A 21734-nucleotide genomic window follows, 5' to 3' on the forward strand; every position below is an offset into this window, starting at 1 on the left:
TCGGCAAAGAAAACCAGAACTGTTTTTTAAGGGATATTTTCTTATGCCAATAAATTGTGATATCTACCCATAAAACATGAACCACCACACCTTGTTCCAGACAATTTTTTTCCACTTTCCCCATAATAAAATGGCTTCATTTTTGGAAGCATATCAGATTGGGAACTTAAAGCATGAACTTGTTCAACACAATTTAAAATCAGACCTATGTTCAGGGGCAACTCCAAGCAGTGAGCAATGAAGCACAGAGTATAATCAAGGATAGCTATCAGAAAACGCTTATTTCCAGCGTCTTCCCACCTACTAGATAAAGGCATAAGCCCCTAAACTTTGCATCAGTTCAACCTAAACCCACCCAGTGTTAAAGATGATGAGAGAGGTTTTGAAAAAACACCAATATCAGGTAGGCACCTAACTGCCACTGGTGTTTTCAAAAAATCTGTCCCATAGTCAGTGTCAGTTGTTTGAGGTTTTAAGAAAAACATCCTTGAAGGTCATAATAAATAAATAAATAAATAAAAGGCTCCAGAGGTGATTCTGGCAATTGCAGGCCGGTAAGTCAGTACCAGGCAAATTGGTTGAAACCATAGTAAAGAATAGAATTATCAGACACAGACGAACACGATATGCTAGTGAAGAGTCATTGCTGCTTTTGTAAAGGGAAATTATGCCTCAAATCTATTAGAATACTTTGAGGGGGTCAGCAAACATTTCGGCTTGAGTGATCCAGTGGATATAGTGTACTTAGACATTCAGAAAGCCTTTGACAAGGTTCTTCACCAAAGGCTCTTAAGAAAAGTTCTCCAGTCATGGGAGAAGAGAGAAGGTCCTCTCATGTATCAGTAACTGGTTAAAAGACAAGAAACAAAGGGAATAAATGGTCAGTTTTCACACTGGAGAGGTGCAAATAGCACGGTTCCCCATGGACCTGTATTGGAAGCAGTCCTGTTCAAAACTCACAAATAATCTGGAAAAAGGGGTAAATGGTGAGATGGCAAAGTTTGCAGACAGTAAGTATTCAAGTAGTTTTGTAAGTCCAAAGTTGACTGTGAAGAGTTAATGGGATCTCATAAAACTGGATGACTGAGCAACAAAATGGCAGATGAACTGAATGTTGACAAATGCTAAGTAATGGCATACTGGAAAACAATCCCAACTATACAAACAAAATGATGGGATCTAAATTATCTGTTACCACTCAAAGATCCTGGAGTCATTGTGGATAATTCTCTGAAAATAGCTGTTCAATGTGCAGCAACAGCCAAAAAAAAAGCTACCAATATTAAACATTAGGAAAGGGATAAATAAGACTGTAAACATAATAAAGACACTAGATAAATCCATGGAACACCCACACCTTGAATACTGTGTACAGTTCTGGTCACCCCATACAAATATATATATTAGAATTGGAAAAAGTACAGAGAAGGGCAACTAAAATGATTAGAGGTATACAACAGTTTCCATATGAGGAGAGATTTAAAACACTGGGACTGTTCAGCTTAGAAAAGAGGACTAAAGGGGGATATGATAGAGAAATATAAAATCATGAAGTGTGGAGAAAGTAAATGAGGAAGTGTTATTTACCCCTGCACGTAACACAAGAACCAGGGGTCACCCAATTAAATGAATAGGCAGCAGGTTTAAAACAAACAAAAGGAAGTACTTCTTCACACAATGCAGAGTCAACCTATGGCACTCATTGCCAGGGAATGCTGTGAAGGCCAAAAGCAGGGGCAGTCAACAGGTCGACCATGGGTTAAATCTAGATTGCCAGACGCTTTTGAACAGACCCCAAAAATAATTTTATTTACTTACTATCATTATTGGGATTTTTTTATTATTATTATTTTTTCTGGAGTCTGGATCTTGACTAAACCTTGATCAAGAAATTCAGACACTGACAAAAAATAATTGACCACCCCCGGCCAAAAGAATAACTGGCTTCAAAAAATTAGTTCTTGGAGGATAGTCCACAAATGGCTATTAGCCAACATGGTCAGGGACACAAACCCATGCTCCTGCTGTTCCTAAACCAGGACTGGATAACGAGATGGATTGCTCAATAAATTGCCCTGTTCTGTTCATTCCCTATGAAGCATATAGCACCAGCCAATGTCAGAAGATAGGATTACTGGGCTAGATGGATCATTATTATGACCCAATATGGCCACTTATGTTCTTATTAGGCCCTTAAACTTTAGAAAGTCAGGAAAAACAGTTAAATTGGCAATTCTCTTGCAGTTTGTTGGCAATAACTATCAGCTCTCCCTGCTAGCATGCTTGAATTAAAAGGGCTATGGACTCCATACAAGATAGATGCAAAAAGATGTGCAAACAGAGAGTATGGATGCCATGGCTGCTCATAAGGCAATGGAGGAGAATCTGAAGGCCCCCTTAGACAACTCTTGAGCTTCCAGTCTACCAAAAAAATTAAAAAAGAAGGTTATCCCTCCATCCAATGAAATTAATATCTTACTATGCTGGCAGCAGACCTGGACGAGATGAAGGAATGAAAAATTTTGGTCCCAATGAAAATTTGACCAACACATTTAGTTGCATATGGAATAGCTTTTAAATGTTGTCATATTCATAAGGGTTGTTGGTCTCAAGGAGGTTCAGGTGTTTTAAGAACATTAAACAGCTACGTGTGGTCTGGCTTTTGTGTGAAGTGAAGCTTCCTATTCCCATTGTAACAACCATCATAAAAGTCCTTTGAAATGTTTATCAAACACAAAAAGCAAAAAACAGTTAAAGCATTTGAAACATATAAGACAGACTTCAATTTCCATCTTCCCTCTGTAGAGTCTTTAAGGAGAAAATCTTGACAATCTTTTAGATGGTATTAAATGCCCTTGTTGGATGGCGGGGTCGGAAGGGAAGGGAGAGTTATCAACAGCAGCTCTGGGTTAAAAAAAAAAAAAAAAACCAACAAAAAGCACAGAATCAGATTTCAAAAAAAAAAAAGTACTCAAAAAGGGGAAGAGAGAGGTAAGATGCTGCTGCTTCTGTCAATGAAGTCTGAAGTTTAGCTGCTGAAAAAAAAGTGTCACAGGGAACAAAATACCTTAGATACACTCAGATTTGCCAAAAGATTTGCCAAACTTTTGCCAAAAATCGGGATAAAACATAGTTTTTAAGCTTTCCTTCTTGGTTAGAGCAAAATATTTCAAAAGTAGATTGGTCCTGGCTGGCTAAAAAGCCTTGGAGAGAAAAAAAAACATTAGACATGTTGTAGCTGCAGGAATCCCTGTGCTCACATCCAAGGTGGCGTTCAGGTTTCAGCTGACTCAGTGGGGAGGGTGATGTCCTGATCAGACTAAAGGAGGAGACGGAATCAAATGACCTCTTTCAGAGTCAGGAAGACAGTGTGATGGAAAACCCTGGGGTCCAGCTGGTGGTGGAGAGGGCAACAGCCAAGGTGATGGAGGTGGTTTGTGTTCCATGTCATGCATAAGACAGTCTTTTCCAGGCCTGCAAGTCCCCACAAAAGAAATCCCAAAAGGACATTATCCTTTCAAAATTAACCTATCAGATAGTGCCATCTGAAATCCTCAACCTATTGCCATACAATTCTGTGACTTCACCAAAAGCCTTAAAATTATTAAATAGTTTTTAGTTTGAATTCATCTAGTTGGTATACTTTCACTACAGCTTGAATTTAGTTTTATGTAACATGACACAGTCACCTTGACCTATAAACATCTTTCACTCCGTTTCAACCCATGGTTCATACTCAAACTGGCATTAATGGCCTTACCAGTGGACCCATGTGTGTCTGTGGACTCCGAGTGGTCCAACACAATCTTCTCCAGAGACTCTAGAACAAGGAAAAAACAAACAGTCTTTCTTCCTTCATTTTGAAATAGTCCTAATCTGGAAGGAAGTGGAGTAAGATCGATCAATTCCAAGTTGAAGTGAGACTGATTCAGAGAGTTTGCCCTCCTCCAATGACAATGACTTGGAGTAATGTTTGTGATGATTAGTCAACTCCTCAGAAAAAAAGGCTATTTAGAGCTCTCTGCTTCTGATGTGGTCTTGGTAGAAAATGAGGACTAGGAGGATTAAGGTGTCTAAAAAGAAATGAGAGATCACCACATCTGTTCGGAGCTTTATTCAGGGGTGAGGGATGGAGGAGAGGGGAACACAAGCTGGGTATCCTACGAAGTTTCTGGACATTAAGATTTTTGCCTGAGGAACTGGAAAAGATGGGTCCCTCAGAGTCAAAAACATTGCTTAAATATAGAATTACCTGGAACTTCATGGTTGAGTGGCAGACAGCACTTATTCAAAGGAGAAAATCCCTGGCTAAGCCCTGAAAAGAGTGACTAGGAAAGGCAGCAATCTAGATTTCTAACTTCTATAACAATCACAGAAGCAGATAGAGGGGGCAGAAGGAGTCTTACAAATTGGAGATTTCCTTACAATTTGACTCATCTGTTACTTGAATCTTGAAACCATGCACAGCTTGTTTAGCAGCGGCAGGAAATGGATATGGAAAAACTGTAAAGCCAAGTTCTGCTTTAAACTGGCCCCCAAAGGTCCACAAGCTACTACTACCAGCACCACTATTAGAGGTGAGAGTCTACAGGAGTGACGAACTAAGCAGGCCGAACAGAGGTCCACATGAGCTCAACATTCCATTTCAGTGTATTGAGAAGACACTAAATAGGGAAATACTCTGGTTCCCCTCTAGTCCTGTCCAATGGACCATCTCTCTATTAAAGTTGTTTGGCAGAAGCAGAGGAGTGTCATAAAATTGTACCTGAAAAGGAGGCCCTCCTGAAAGACCCCTAAGGAATCTACATCTGCCTACACAGAGGCAGAAGACCGGGCTCTCAATGTGGTTGTAGCACTTCAAGTGTGCCAACAAAGAAAGACAGCAATCAATTTAAAAAATGTAAGAGGTACTCTGCTTACCTCTGAAGCATGGAACAAAGACAGTTACTCCCAGAGGAAAAAAAAAGACCTCTGGTACTATAAATGGCCATTAGCATCATCCCATCTCACCCAAATACAATGAGACACAGCATTCTCTTATTTCTACAGAGGTGTTTTGGCTTTATCCACCCTTCATTTCTACCACACAATGGAGAAATGTTAAAGCTAACTTTTTGACTGACTAAACAATTTTGAATGATTTAGAAAGCTAGTTGCTACTATTAGAGCAGGATGCTACAACAAGAGAATCAGTTTAAATGACTGCCTTTGAGAGAAAACAGTAAGCACAAAATATACAAAATCAAAATGAGTAAGGATGCTACAAGATAAGAATCTACACATATTGCCTGGAGTAAAATCTTTGTTTCTTACCACAATGTATTTCACTGTTTGTTTTGAGAACATACAAATATTTCATTACTTTCTCACTTGAAACTGATGAAAAATAGATCAAAGCAGAATACACTTTTTGTGGTGTCTCTCAACTATGCTTTTCTTTTGCAAAAAGTTTTCATATTTTAAATCCTGCCACCCAGAATGTTCAGAAAGTAAGTGATTTCTTCATTTCATTTACAGAACTGGATTCATATGCACAAAAATAGTGAGCATATCCTGTTTCTGCAGATCAGATCTTGCAAATCAGTTAAGTTTGCACCAAGAACTCTCAATCTTAGCGTAGCTTAAGTAAAATTTAAAAAAAAAATACAGAAAGCTACTAGACAAATTAGACTGCATATAAATGGTAAAGACAAAACAAAGGTCTGCAGAGGAATCATGGAAATAATCAGTCTTCATTCACTACTAATATCTAGTTTCATCATGTTCAACACAGCTAAATTTACTGTGATGTAATTGAGTGTTAAGTGGGCTGGTCTCCTGTGTGGACTACACCAATACAAAATTAGAACCCTGTTATGAAATAAGACTAAAGCCCTGTACCTTAGCTTTCAAAAGTGTCTATAGTGTTTCGGTGTTCCACTTCACACACCTTAAATGGGCCATATTTTCAGGAAGTGCAGACCACAGGCCCTCTGAAAACCAGATCCCCCTTAAGGTGTTTGAATTGTGGCACTCCAAGTCTCTTGTCACTTTTAAATATATGGACCCTAGTCTTCACAGGTCTTTACCACAGTGCCCTGACACTAAATGTGACACTGTAAAGAGGCCCTACCTGACCATCTTAATAGAACAGTTTGTGGATGGATTAAATTAAAAATACATAAATACTACTAATGCATTCTGACTGGAAAAAACAAACAGCAAAGCCTCATGTGAAATGTGCAGAACACAGGAAGGTAATAAAGCACATGGCTTTGATGCTTACTCCCCCGCATCTCCCACACTGGGGTTTTTAAACACAAGTTTGTGCAAACACCAGGTGTACATTCAGCTGTGATAACTGTTAAATATTTTTAAAGCTCTTGAAATCTAGTAAAGAACAGAGTTTCTTGTTAAAAAGATGCTTCATTCAGCATAGCTGTGGTGGCAGAAAGTTCACACCTATGTTAAAAACAGTCCCCTTACCGGGGGGAAGTTATTTTAGAACAAGGCTAGAACAAATACAGTCTGACAGCCATTATCTCTGTTCAGTGCTGGCCACATGGGAAGCAGAAATGGCAAAGAGCAGCAATGTTAAAACATGGTTGTTAGCAGGATTCTACTATCAACCTGTATGAATAAGAAATTCTGTCTGAAAACCATTATGCTGTATAACAGCCAGACACTTTATATAATAGATTTACAACAGGGGTGGGCAAACTTTTTGGCCCAAGGGCCACATCTGGGTATGGAAATTGTATGGCAGGGCATGAATGTTCACGAAATTGGGGCTGGGGTGCAGGAAGGGATGAGGGTTCTGGCTGGAGGTGCGGGCTCTGGGGTGGGGCTGGAAATGAGGGATTTGGGGTGTAGGAGGATGCTCCAGGCTGGGAGGATGCTCCAGGCTTCGGCTGGCGGGGATCAGGGTTATGGCTGCCAACTGATGTGCTGAGACTACCTCTGAGCCCGTTTTCCCTGGCAGCTTGGGACTTCAGAACCTTGCCTTGTCTGAGCCAGACACGCTAGCCTGCTGCAACACAGACCCAGGTCTGAACTACGTCCCGCAAACTGCAGGATTAACTGAAAACAGCTTAAGAAGTGCTCCTGTCTCCACTACTCAGATGCCCAGCTCCCAATGGGGTCCAAACGCCAAATAAATCAGTTTTACCCTGTATAAAACTTGAACAGTGTAAACTCATAAATTGTTTGCCCTCTATAACACTGATAGAGAGATATGCACAGCTGTCCATCCCCCCCCCCAGGTATTAATTAACCCAGAGTATGTATTAATAATGAAAAAAGTGATATTATTAAATACAAAAAGTAGGATTTAAGTGGTTCCAAGTGATAACAGACAGAAGTAAATTACAAAAAACAAAACAAAATAAAAACACCCAAGTCTAAATCTAATATAGCAAGAAAGTGATTACAGAAGAAATCTCACCCTCAGAGATGTTCCAATAAGTTTCTTTTACAGACTAGGCTCCTTCTAGTCTGGGTCCAGCAATCACTCACACCCCTGTGGTTACTGTCCTTTGTTTCAGTTTCTTTCATGTATCCTTTGGATGTGGAGAGGCTCTCTTGAACCAACTGAAGACCAAATGGAGGGGTCTCCAATAGACTCTCTCTTGTGGGTGGAGACCCCCTTCTCTCTATGCAGAATCCAGTTGCAAGCTGCAGTTTTGGAGTCACATGGGCAAGTCACATGTTCATGCATGACTCAAAACTTTAGAGGTGGCAGCCATTGTTCACGTGCTACCTTGAATGTCCCAAGTAGACTTCTTATGTGGATTGGAGTCTTCCAAGGTTCCATAGTCCATTAAGTGTTTCTTGATTAGGCACCTAACTTGCAAATTCCTTTCTTAAGAAGCTGACCAAATGCCTTACTAAGGCTACTTAAAATAAAACAAGTACACAGCCAATATTCATAACTTTGAATACAAAAATGATACAGGGTGCAGGCTCCGGGCAGCGCTTACTTCAAGCGGCTCCCGGAAGCAGCAGCATATCCCGCCTCCGGCTCCTATGTGGAGGTGCGGCCATGTGGCTCTGTGCACTGCCCTGTCCACAGGCACTGCCCTTGCAGCTCTCATTGGCCGCAGTTCCCAGCCAATGGGAGCTGCAGGTGTGGTGCCTGCGGACGGGGCAGCGCATGGAGCCCCCTGGCTGCCCCTAAACGTAGGAGATGGAGGGAGGACATGCTGCTGCTTCTGGGAACTGTGGCACGCATGTGCGGAGCAGCCCCTGACCCTGCTCCTCGACTGGAGCATGGGAGCAGGGAAAGCCCCAGACCCCGCTCCCAGGTGGGAGCTCGAGGGCCAGAATAAATCAGCTGGCAGGCCAGATGCGGCCTGCGGGCCATAGTTTGCCCACCTCTGATTTATAATAAACTTCCTGTCCTGAAATGGCCTATTGTGATATCTTATGGGGCTAAAAGCTTTTAGACTAAAAAGGTTCCCTTTTTAAGTGATGTAAGCTTAGACAGAAAATAGTCTGAAAGAACAATGCCAAGTTAAAAATTGTTTATTGAACACTCCTAGATAAATATTTTTAATATGTTTACCATTAATGCTGATTTCTTTGACTTTTGCATCTTGGAAAATTAAGATTGATTAGTGAGTTTCATTTTTGTTTATACTCAGTTTCATGTTTCTAGTTCTCCTGCACTAACACAATGCTGCAGTGTTCAAATCCTAATGAACTATTTTCAAGAGATTTTAAAAACATGGGAATGTTTTCCTACAATCTCAGGGTTGGAAGGAACCTCAGGAGGTCATCTAGTCCAACCCCCTGCTCAAAACAGGACCAATCCCCAACGAAATCATCCCAGCCTGGCCTTAAAAACCTCTAAAGAAGGAGATTCTACCACCTCCCTAGGTAATCCATTCACCACCCTCCTTGTGAAAAAGTTATGGATTTCACAGATTTCACCATTTCACTAATTTCAGGTTTTAGAATACCTTGTTTTAAACTAAAAAGCATTCTAGCCTGCATTCTCCAAAAGCCACTAACCTCTCCAAGCAGACAACCACCAAAGAGCACCAAGAGCAGAATTTGAAATATTTTACTCCAGGCTAATAGTTATAGTCCATTTCAAAAGAAACATGGCTTTTCTGAAGGACAGATTAAGAATAAAGTACATGTATTTTTCCTTGGGCATTACGTGATTTCATTGGAAAAAAAACAAAAAGGAAAAAAGATTACAATAGGCAGAATAAACAGCAGCTTAAAGAATTAAGGAGCAATAGACCACCTGCAGGGAAGGAGAAAGAAAAGTAAAAAAGCCAGAACTGGAAGACAACATGTCTTTGCAACAGGTAGGGTCTCACAGAGTAATGGCAGTGACTATAATTACAGGGTTGCATTTCCATTTAAGTAGGATTCTCTCACACCCTGAACAAACAAATTTGAAGTTTCTAGGACAAGCCACTGTTGAGATATGACATGACACAGAGGTAGTTGAATAATTTTCGAAGACAACTTAAAAAAATAAAATAAAACTCAATACATCAGAAACTGTTTGTCCAATTCATTTCAAGTTTCCATAAAAACCCACAGGAAACACTTCAATTCAAAGGACCTCCTTGAGGGATTTAGCGTGGAATAAAAATAGGGCTTACAGTGAAAGCCTACATTACTTTTTTCTCGAAAACATAAGCCAAAGTAGATATCAAGAGATAAATTCATATTCTAAAAGTATGCAAATCCCTGCTTTAATTGAAAAATACTCATCTTTAGCTACAGAGCCACAATTCACACCTCCACAATAAGATTCTCTATACACAGAACATGCATTTCACTTAGAAGTCCGCAGATGGAAAAAGAGGTTTTGAATATATAAAACTGAGTGCCTAAGTCTGTTTCTTCACAAAAAGTTTCTTCACAACAGGTATGAAATAATTTTATTTTGATTTATTAAACATTTTAATGCCACAGCAGAAAGTTTTATGAACAGATTTAAATGAAATACAAAAAAAAGTCCTGAACCCCAATACCATTTAAAATGTTAAGATCTCTATGCAGAAGAGAGACCAGCCTGCTGCAAAGACTGCCTATTCCAATTCATCAACAAAAAAACAACAACAATGAAACGGAACTGTAGAGTTGCTTTGTACACTCCGGAAAGTGAGCTTCCTATGATCCCCTATCTTTGGTCTGTCTCTTCTTCTGACAGCCTCTCATACACTGAGGCACTAAGCCTCAAATACAGGGTGGCACCGAGTCTCACAAGGGTATGTCTACACTGCAATAAAACACCCATGGTTGGCCCGTTTCAGCTGACTCGGGTTTGTGGGGCTCAGGGTGCGTGGCTATAAAACTGCAGTGTAAATGTTTGGACTCGGGCTGGAGCCCAGGCTCTGGGACCGGCCCAAGCCTGAACATCTACACTGCAGTTTTATAGCCCTGCAGCCCAAGCCAGAGTCAGCTGACACAGATCAGCCACCAGTGTTTTAGTACAGTGTAGACATACTCAGAGGGTGGCACTGAGCCTCGCAGAGTGCATCCCTAACTCAGGACTTTTGAGGGGGAAGGGAAGAGGACAAATGAGAGGAGAGGAAAAATCGATGCGAGTTGTATTCACTGAATATATGCAGCAAAATCTCCTTCTGCCATTGTTACCCAGCCTCTTTTCCAATCACTGATGCAGAAGGAATAATTTCATCCATAGTACATGGGGGGAAAGAAGGGCTTCCCTCATCCCTACAATTTAGTTTGCAACAGTTGAGCCACTAATGGAGACTGCCCACCACTGTGGTAATTAGTTTGGCTAGAGCCTGATTCCATCTGTGGCAAGAGGGCAAGTTTGAGCTGTTGTACAAGAAAAAACTAGCAAACAACAACTGCTATGCAGGCATTGCAGTGTATCCTCTTGGGAAAGGAGGACTTGGTGCAGCATCTCTGGAAGCCTCTGTGACTGGCAGCCATAGAAGGAAAATTTGCAATGTTTATTATTTAGACGATCAAGATTTGAGATTTTTTTCCTCTAACAGTTATTTCAGTCATGAAAGCTTGTAATAAACCAGCAAACATACAAATCCATGTAACCTTATATAATTTGTGCCAATAAGACTGTTAGTATAAAAGACAAGAAAACTAGGGAGGAAAGTATTTTAGTTCAACTTTAATGTTAAGGTTCATTATGAGTTTTCATGTAATTAATTTGTTACAGGAAGGGAAGGATGAATTATCTTGTATTTAGTAAACAGGACTGGGAATTAGGACACCTGGGTTCTACTCCAGGCTATGCCACTGACCCTGAACAAGTTATTTCAGGCTTTTACACATGAGAGATTTTGGCACCAATGTAGCCACTCTGATTCAATTCCCCAGCATAGATATGTAGACGTGCTTCCATTGTGCCCTACTGAATAACTCACAGGGGGTGAAAGCCCTGCTTTCCACTAGTGTAGCACAACTGCAGTGGGGATTCTGTACCAGCATAGCTACACCAGGACCAAAATCTCTCGTGTCGAAAAGCCTTTAACCTCTCTGTGCTTCATTCTCCCTCTCCCGACACCTGTGAAATGGGGTAATACCTGCTTCATAAGGATTTGTAAAGCTAAACTGACATGTGAAGCACTTTCAGATACTGGGATGGAAGGTGCTATAGAAGTCAAGATTACAAAAGTCATTTCATTCATCAACCTGAGGTACAACAATGCTTCTGAAAATGCTAGTAGTAGTGGACAAAAGCTGGATTCAAAACAATTTATACCATTTTATTTAGTGTTTAAATAGCCATCAAAAATAGTCTGAATTCAAACAAAGCAGCAAATGCTATGCAATTAAGTATCAAAGAATCCCAAAGTGATCTCAAAGCTTCCGGGGCTGCACCATTTAATTGGCTCTGCAGAAAACCAAAACTATTAAGTGTTAAGTTCAGCATGACACACACTGACTGTTTCCTGAGGTTACCACCGAGGGCCGAAGAACAGTGTTTTGCAAACACACAACATCCTTTACACATTTCCCAGGTCCCTTAGGACTGCCTGACAAATGCTTCATGTAATCGGAACTCTGACCCATATCAACATATATATTTTTAGAGGAACGTATTCCTAAAGCTTAGTTCCTTAATGTTGCCCTTAATTACTGATAGGGCATGGAAGCCTGGCATCAAAAGCAGTTATCTAAAACCATTCACACATCCCGTTCTCATCAGTTACCAGGGTCAGTATGTCCTTGATCCAGGTTTGTTTTTAGAAAGATGTGGTTTTTCTGTATTTTAGCAGTACTTTGTGCATTTTGTCTCAAAGTTTTACGTCCAGATGAAGTTCCAAAACATAACGGTTTAATCCAAAAAATACAAGAAAATTAATGATACACCTGTTTTAATTGCTGTCCCATAAATTATGGACCTTTATTGCTCCACTGACTTAATACAGGTTTCAGAGTAACAGCCATGTTAGTCTGTATTCGCAAAAAGAAAAGGAGTACTTGTGGCACCTTAGAGACTAACCAATTAATTTGAGCATAAGCTTTCGTGAGCTACAGCTCACTTCATCAGATGCATATTGTGGAAAGTGTAGAAGATCTTTTTATACACACAAATCATGAAAAAATGGGCGTTTACCACTACAAAAGGTTTTCTCTCCCCTCACCCTACTCTCCTGCTGGTAACAGCTTATCTAAGGTGATCACTCTCCTTACAATGTGTATGATAATCAAGGTGGGCCATTTCCAGCACAAATCCAGGGTTTAACAAGAACGTCGGGGTGGGGGGGAGGGGTAGGAAAAAACAAGGGGAAATCGGTTATCTTGCATAATGATTTAGCCACTCCCAGTCTCTATTCAAGCCTAAGTTAATTTTATCCAATTTGCAAATGAATTCCAATTCAACAGTTTCTCGCTGGAGTCTGGTTTTGAAGTTTTTTTGTTGTAATATCGCAACTTTCATGTCTGTAATCGCGTGACCAGAGAGATTGAAGTGTTCTCCGACTGGTTTATGAATGTTATAATTCTTGACATCTGATTTGTGTCCATTTATTCTTTTACATAGAGACTGTCCAGTTTGACCAATGTACATGGCAGAGGGGCATTGCTGGCACATAATGGCATATATCACATTGGTGGATGTGCAGGTGAACGAACCTCTGATAGCATGGCTGATGTTATTAGGCCCTGTGATGGTGTCCCCTGAATAGATATGTGGGCACAGTTGGCAACGGGCTTTGTTGCAAGGATAGGTTCCTGGGTTAGTGGTTCTGTTGTGTGGTATGTGGTTGCTGGTGAGTATTTGCTTCAGGTTGGGGGGCTGTCTGTAGGCAAGGACTAGCCTGTCTCCCAAGATTTGTGAGAGTGTTGGGTCATCCTTCAGGATAGGTTGTAGATCCTTAATAATGCGTTGGAGGGGTTTTAGTTGGGGGCTGAAGGTGACTGCTAGTGGCGTTCTGGTATTTTCTTTGTTACGCCTGTCCTGTAGTAGGTGACTTCTGGGAACTCTTCTGGCTCTATCAATCTGTTTCTTCACTTCCGCAGGTGGGTATTGTAGTTGTAAGAATGCTTGATAGAGATCTTGTAGGTGTTTGTCTCTGTCTGAGGGGTTGGAGCAAATGCGGTTGTATCACAGAGCTTGGCTGTAGACAATGGATCGTGTGGTGTGGTCTGGGTGAAAGCTGGAGGCATGTAGGTAGGAATAGCCGTCAGTAGGTTTTCGGTATAGGGTGGTGTTTATGTGACCATCGTTTATTAGCACTGTAGTGCCCAGGAAGCGGATCTCTTGTGTGGACTGGACTGGGCTGAGGTTGATGTTAAGATGGAAATTGTTGAAATCATGGTGGAATTCCTCAAGGGCTTCTTTTCCATGGGTCCAGATGATGAAGATGTCATCAATATAGCGCAAGTAGAATAGGCGCGTTAGGGGACGAGAGCTGAGGAAGCATTGTTCTAAATCAGCCATAAAAATGTTGGCATACTGTGGGGCCATGCGGGTACCCATAGCAGTGCCGCTGATTTGAAGGTATACATTGTCCCCAAATGTAAAATAGTTACGGGTAAGGACAAAGTCACAAAGTTCAGCCACCAGGTTAGCCATGACATTATTGGGGATAGTGTTCTTGACAGCTTGTAGTCCATCTTTGCGTGGAATGTTGGTGTAGAGGGCTTCTACATCCATAGTGGCCAGGATGGTGTTATCAGGAAGATCACCGATGGATTGTAGTTTCCTCAGGAAGTCAGTGGTGTCTCGAAGGTAGCTGGGAGTGCTGGTAGCGTAGGGCCTGAGGAGGGAGTCTACATAGCCAGACAATCCTGCTGTCAGGGTGCCAATGCCTGAGATGATGGGGCATTTACAACACACACTTTGCTTCTCTACAAAAGAAAAAGGACACTAAACTTTCTAAACTACTACATGCCACAAGGGGCCACAGCAACGGTTCCCTCAACCCACCCAGCAATATTGTTAACCTATCCAACTACACTCTTAGCCCAGCAGAAGCAGCTGTCCTATCTCGGGGCCTCTCCTTCTGCCCCTCCACCCCCACAAACAGTTCTCTGGTGACCTAGAATCCTATTTTTGACGTCTCCGACTCAAGGAATATTTCCAACACACCTCTGAACAACATACTAATCCACAGAGACCACCCTACCAACACTACAAAAAGAAGGATTCTAGGTGGACTCCTCCTGAAGGTCGAAACAGCAGACTGGACTTCTACGTAGAGTGCTTCCACCGACGTGCACGGGCTGAAATTGTGGAAAAGCAGCATCACTTGCCCCACAACCTCAGCCGTGCGGAACACAATGCCATCCACAGCCTCAGAAACAACTCTGACATCATAATCAAAAAGGCTGACAAAGGAGGTGGTGTTGTCATCATGAATAGGTCGGAATATGAACAAGAGGCTGCTCGGCAGCTCTCCAACACCACTTTCTACAAGCCATTACCTTCTGATCCCACTGAGAGTTACCAAAAGAAACTACAGCATTTGCTCAGGAAACTCCCTGAAAAAGCACAAGATCAAATCCGCACAGACACACCTCTGGAACCCCGACCTGGGATATTCTGTCTACTACCCAAGATCCATAAACCTGGAAATCCTGGACGCCCCATCATCTCAGGCATTGGCACCCTGAGAGCAGGATTGTCTGGCTATGTAGACTCCCTCCTCAGGCCCTACGCTACCAGCACTCCCAGCTACCTTCGAGACACCACTGACTTCCTGAGGAAACTACAATCCATCGGTGATCTTCCTGATAACACCATCCTGGCCACTATGGATGTAGAAGCCCTCTACACCAACTTAGAACAACGCTTCCTCAGCTCTCGTCCCCTAACGTCCCCTACTCTACTTGTGCTATATTGATGACATCTTCATCATCTGGACCCATGGAAAAGAAGCCCTATAACTTCAAAACCAGACTCCAGCGAGAGACTGTTGAATTGGAATTCATTTGCAAACTGGATACAATTAACTTAGGCTTGAATAGAGACTGGGAGTGGCAAAGTCATTATGCAAGGTAATTTCCCCTTGTTTTTTCCTACCCCTCCCCCCCACCCCGACGTTCTTGTTAAACCCTGGATTTGTGCTGGAAATGGCCCACCTTGATTATCATACACATTGTAAGGAGAGTGATCACTTTAGATAAGCTGTTACCAGCAGGAGAGTAGGGTGAGGGGAGAGAAAACCTTTTGTGGTGGTAAACACCCATTTTTTCATGCTTTGTGTGTATAAAAAGATCTTCTACACTTTCCACAGTATGCATCTGATGAAGTGAGCTGTAGCTCACGAAAGCTTATGCTCAAATAAATTGGTTAGTCTCTAAGGTGCCACAAGTACTCCTTTTCTTTTTGACTTAATACAGAAGATAGCTGTAATCTTTAAAAGAGGAACTATCCCTATAAATATATATGTTTATAGGAGGATCACAAATGTAAAGTTAAGTGCATAATGAGTACCCAAATGGCCAAGTTACAAGAAATATGGGAATACCAAAGTTGAGATTTTTCTAGATTCTTTTAGGTTTCTTAGAATCCACAGCTGGAACAGGTAAAAACACTTTCAAGTAAAATTTACTTTGGTTCAAACTCAGGAATTATCTAGCTGACCTAGGAGAACTAAGGAGGTCCAATTAAAGAGTGAGATTAAGAGTCTGAATGGCTGCAAGCCACATCTACAGGGGCTAAAAGTATTATAACCATGGTAACAGAAATAGAAGAAGAAGATCTTTCCTAGTTTCCTTTGTATATCTGATCATTTCTTGTAGTCTGTTTCATTGTTACTTTCCCCTGTAGAAACAGCCATGCCGTGTTAGTGGAGGTTTTTCATCGAAAAAACTTTAATAACAAGGAAATGTGATTGCAGAGCCACAACATTTGTCATAAGAACTCACTGGCATGTGTGCAGACACTTGAAATTTAGTCATATTTTATTGAAGTCTAAGCAGGTGTCCCTTAAATATTAGAGGATTATTTGGTGGCTAGTAGGAAATGAGAGTTAGTATTCTTGGACTTCTTACCCATCATCAAGTGTCCATACCACAACTGAAAGTTGGAGAAAGTTGTGCTGCCATTCTGTAGAGAGTATTTTAATCTCTATTGTTGCCCAACCAGCACCTTCTACCAACACAAAGTTCACTTTAGAGAACTATTTTAAAAGAATGAGAGTTGTACCAATTTCCTTACCACATCTAGACCAGCAGTTCTCAACCTGCAGCCTAATCAGCACAGGGCTGTGGTCCATGTCACATCCACAGGGAAATACAAGTACTTTTGAATGCAGCCCACAATGGTAATTAGGTTGAGAACCACTGATCTAGACTATTTAAAAAAAAAAGAGACACCAAGAAGAGTGTTGGAGCAAGCTGGGATAGTAAAGAGTCTGCAATTTTACCGCTGAAGTTGACAGAAACTACAGTACAACCTTGCCTGACAGAAGAATGTGTCCATCCTTGAATACTTTAGAGATAACAAAAGGTAACAAAAAAAATCTCAGAGCAAGTTTCTCTCAAACTAAAATCGAGTGAAATTTAACAGTTACCTTATGATACAGAAACAGCACATTTCTTTTCAGTAATCTGCAGAAATTGGCACTCTTATAACCAAGAAGAAGGGATCCTAACTTTTCTTACTCTACCATGGAACAGATAAAAGTTGCTGTGACCTTCTGTATAACAGTTACTAATAAAAGAAGCTAGTTGTATTCTTAAAATGCAGGGAACTTAAGAGGACAACCTGTTCCATTATTAATGAATTTCAGCTTTGGAACACTTTATTTGTTATCAGTCCCAAACACGACACTGAGGAGATTAATGCACGTATGCAAGAAAGAAAGAAGAAATTATTCTACTTTTATTAAGTATCTTAATTGTTTAATGGATAAAAAACCCTTGTGGAAACCATCAAAACACCCCAATACAGTTTTGCTCAATAGGTTAAATCTGTGTATGAAAAGCTAATGGCAACTAACTGTTTAAACACGGGTTATAACAATTCTCATCTTCCAACAACTTGAACTATTTGCTAGATTCTTCCTGAATCCCCCCACCCCCCCACACAACCTTAAAAAAGGGATGAGCTGAGAGATTTGTGCTAGAAATCTTTAAGCCAGGGATAAGCAACCTTTTGCACGCGGCCTGTCAGGGAAATCTGCTGGCAGACCAGGGCGGTTTGTTTACCTGCAGCGTGCGCAGGTTCGGCTGATCGCAGCTCCCACTGGCCGCGGTTTGCCATTCCAGGCCAATGGGGGCTGCAGGAAGCGGCAAAGGCCGAGGGTTGCCGATCCCTGCTTTAAGCTATTAGTACAGTTTGCCTCAATGTTTTCTGGTAGAGTTACAAACCTTGAGCCCCAATCATGCAATTGACTGCACAGGCTGACTCCCATGCCCCCGGGGAAATGCAATTCAAGGAGCTACTCATTAGTCCACCCATATGGAGTTAACTGTAGGATTGGACCCTCAGCTATTAATCATAGTACACTGTCCATTTACAGATACTTAAAAATGTTTGTTTTCACAAGCAGCAAAATATTTACAATGTTACAGAATGAAGTACTCTGCGCACAACTCTCTTACAACGTTGAGGGTGTTCCTTTAATTCTTGCCCTCTTAATTCTCTAAATGTTTGTAGTTTGTTCAAGTGGAGAATCCCCTTAACAGCTTTAGTACAAAAATGTTATATTGATTTTTTATTCTAAGATTTTTCAAAAAGTCAAGTTCAGTGGTTTAAGTAGTAATTTGTTTTTAAAAGAGAATCCCGCATCACCAGTTATCCTTCAAAAAAGTAACCAAAATTAAATAGATTTCAGAGGAAAAGGAAAGCAATGATCCACTGGCAATAACTTTCAAGAGCTCATACTGACAGTAACTGTCTACAAGATTGACTGGTAACAAAAATATATACAGAGAGAAATTCTCTTACTTCAACATAAGTTTGCAACTTCTTTAAGAACTTCTAACATGTGCCTCTTGGGTGTTTTGGGGGCACCAATCTGAGGAGGCTACAAAGTGACACTCCTCTGGCAGTCATACGTGAAATGTGACAAGCAAGCAACTAAGTCAGTTCAGTGATTATTTATGAAATTGGAAAGGAAGACATGGAAATATCCCCTCCCCAAATTCTCTCACTTTCCATTAACATTCAAAAAAACCCCACATGGAGTGTGCATTTACCAACTTCCCTCTCCACAGGTTTCTGTGAAGTCTATACCATTCTCTCTCTAGATGTATTATTACTTCCTATTTACTTCTGTTTGCAGCTTCAAGATTATTTTATCTTCTACATAGCAATAGCACTTCAAAACGGCAGAAGGACAGCCCCTGCCTCAAAAGCTTACAATAATTTAGAAAAAGATGCCACTGTTGGAATAACAGAAGAACGAGGCCAAGGGAAACAGCAAGATCACATTAACAGGCCACATATATATACACAGCTTTTAAAAATAAATTTTAAAGTCCCTTTGAGTCAGTTGTCTAGTCATTATTGGTTGGCACCTTATCTTAGGCATTACAGCATAAGTAGACCTCAAGGACTTGGAAGGTAACAGAACAAGTTTTACAGACTAGTTCAGGGAGTGCATTCCATGTGTAAAGAAGCAAGCACAAAGGTGTCTGTGGGAAAAAATAGAGGCTGGCATAATCGAGAGCAAACTGGTCTTCAGATCTGCGTCTCACATCCTGGCCTGACAGGCTATGTTGTGCATAATTTTAAAATTTAAAGACAAGAAGACATTTGATGTGATGAAGGGGGTGACATGATCAGAAAACAAAACAGGGTTATTTTAGCTGCAATGTATCTGAAGAGTAAGAGGGCACACAGTGGGAAATGGGGGTCAGGAAAACCAGAGGGGAAAAGGCTGCAGTAGCCTGGATGGAAGATACAGACCTCGATGACAGTTCTAGTAATATGAATTTAGAAGAAAGCCTGGATTTCAAAAATATTAGAGAAAGAAACTGGAAGAATTTGAAATGGCCTAAATGTGCGGTCTAGAGAGGCAGCAGAGTTGAAGAAGACACTAAGATTACGTGCCTGAAAGGATGGTGGTGCCATAGGATCACAAAACTCTTTACAAACAGGCTATGAAGAAAATATGTTAGCCCTGTCAAAGGACATGGTCACCACAATGATATTCAGCCAAAGTGAAAAGTGAGACAGCTAAATGAAAGTTAATACAGTAAGTCAGTGTTTCTCAACAACCGGCCCATAGACCGGTGCTGGTCTCTGAGATTTTTCTGACAGTTCAGGAAGGCAGCAAGCCGGTCCCTGATATCAAAAAAGTTGAGAAACATTGCTGTAAGTCATCCCCAGGATTCCACGGAGTTTAAAGACACCCCAACCGTCGTCTACTTCACTAGGGGTGATGGTCCTGGTCACCTCAAGCACACAATGGGTGGGAGTAGAAGAGATATTTCCCAACCAAGGATCTTAAATCACTTTGTAAACCATTAAGCTCAGCCCTGGCTGCAACAGAGAGACAATCCCATTCTGTGATTAGACAAGGTCTTCCATCCTAAAAGGCCCCATAGCACTTTCCAAATTACACTAACATTGCTTCTCCTGCCACCGTGAATGCAGCATACATGGGAGTTGATTATTGGGATTTGCTTGCTGGTACAGCAATTTAGATGCAGTGTCCCGCAGAAGGGAAGTCAATACACCTGTCACTGGAGGTTATGGGGGCAGCACCGGATCTTTGTGGGAAGAGGTATCTAAGCCACAGGAAGGAGATACTAACTGGAAGGAAATCTCCTCTGGAAAGTTGGGTGACTGGGAGCAGGAGAACCCACCACTCACAGCACGGGGGGGTGGGAAGACCACCCCAACCCTCCAACACCCAGGGCTACAGGGTCCCACAGGAGTGGAGAATCCCACCAAACAGCACAAGGGAAGACACCCCTAATTCCCAGGGCTATAAGACCAGGGAAAAGCAGGGAAAGCCCAGCACATAGCACAGGTGGGGAAAGACAACCCCCATATACAGGGCTATAGGGCCCCATGGGGGTGGCAGAGCCCGCAATACACAGCATGGGTGAGGGAAGGCACCCCTCATACCCAGTGCCATAGGGATCCATTGGAGTGGGGGAGCCCGCCATACACAGCACAGGTGAGGGAGAACGTGCCCCACAGCCAGGGCCCCATTGGAGTGGGGAGCCCGCCATACACAACAAATGCGACCCCCATGCTCCATTTGGGAAGGGGCTCGGGATGGGGGAGTGCTCGGAGTGGCCACGGAGTCCGGCATGAAGAGGGGTCGGTGAGACCACCGCCCCTACCAGCCCGGGGCAGGGCTCCCCCCGGCTCAGCCCCCTGCCCCGGGCTCAGAGACCCACTCACCAGAGAAGGGAGCAGAAGAAGAGGCAGGAAGCCAGGGCCAGGAGCCGGCGGGGCGGCTTCCTCATCGTCTCCCCCTTCTACCTCCCGCGGCAAGGAGGCGGCGGCGCATCCTCCCGCCTGCTGCCGAGGGGGACGAGAGCGTCGGGGCTGGCGCGCTGGGGCCGGAGCCTCGCTGGGGGTTCAGACACTTCCACCCGCCTCGCGCCGCTGCCCCCGTCTCGGGGCGATCTCCAGGTCAGGTCAGCGCAGCGCGAGCGGACCCAGCGGAGCCGTTACCCTCCCCCCAAGTCCCCCCCTTCACGCGCTGAGCTGGAAGAAGACGCGTCACGTCACCTCCCCTCACATAAACCACGCCTCCACTCGTCGCCAGAACACAACTGGGCCTGCACATTCGATGGCTTCCTCCCACCCCTCACAGTGATTGGCTCAGAGGGACCACTGACTGGTACCATCCCCAGCCCGCAGTCAGAACTCCCACTGTGATTGGACTACAAAACGGAAGGGCCTCTTCAAAAGACCCTCGCACCCTGGGAGTTGTAGTCTTCTCTCGGCATCGTTTCCTCTCAGAGAGCGGCGAACCAGGGGTGCCCTCCCCAAAGCCAGGACCGATTTAAGCGTCTTTAGAAGAATTAATAATAGAAGTAACAACAAAAATATACAGATAAGCGAAATGAGTTACAACATAATGATAAACGTTTCCGGGCGACTGGTAGCAGACTAACACGGCTAGCACTGAACCCTGTCAGTATTGACCTAGCTATATTCAGGCTTCCTGTGGGCGCCGCCCCGAGAGAGCTGAGCCCTGATTGGTGGGGGCTGAGGTCCCCGAAGGTGAAAGTTCCTGAGCCGGGGCAAACTAAAGGGGCGGCTTATGGAGAATGGACGGGGAGGGAAAGTGAGAGGTTTTGTGGCCCAAGAATAGGTTGGGTGAGCAAGTCCGCGGGACACCGTAGCTCTCGGCTGGATCCCAGGATGCGTCGCTACA

General features: G+C 42.7%; 1 protein-coding gene across 1 annotated transcript in view; it reads right to left on the minus strand.

Moving 5' to 3' along the window:
- The window catches only part of SUCO (SUN domain containing ossification factor), an 83911-nt gene extending 62834 nt beyond the window's left edge, over window positions 1–21077 (minus strand). Inside the window, exon 1 of the mRNA XM_077824154.1 lies at window positions 20750–21077. Coding sequence (XP_077680280.1) covers window positions 20750–20814 — 65 coding nt within the window. The 5' untranslated portion in view covers window positions 20815–21077. The remainder of the gene's footprint in view (window positions 1–20749) is intronic.
- Window positions 21078–21734: the final 657 nt, after the last annotated feature.

This window comes from Eretmochelys imbricata, chromosome 8, assembly GCF_965152235.1.
Source record: "Eretmochelys imbricata isolate rEreImb1 chromosome 8, rEreImb1.hap1, whole genome shotgun sequence".
Classification (NCBI taxonomy): Eukaryota; Metazoa; Chordata; order Testudines; family Cheloniidae; genus Eretmochelys; species Eretmochelys imbricata.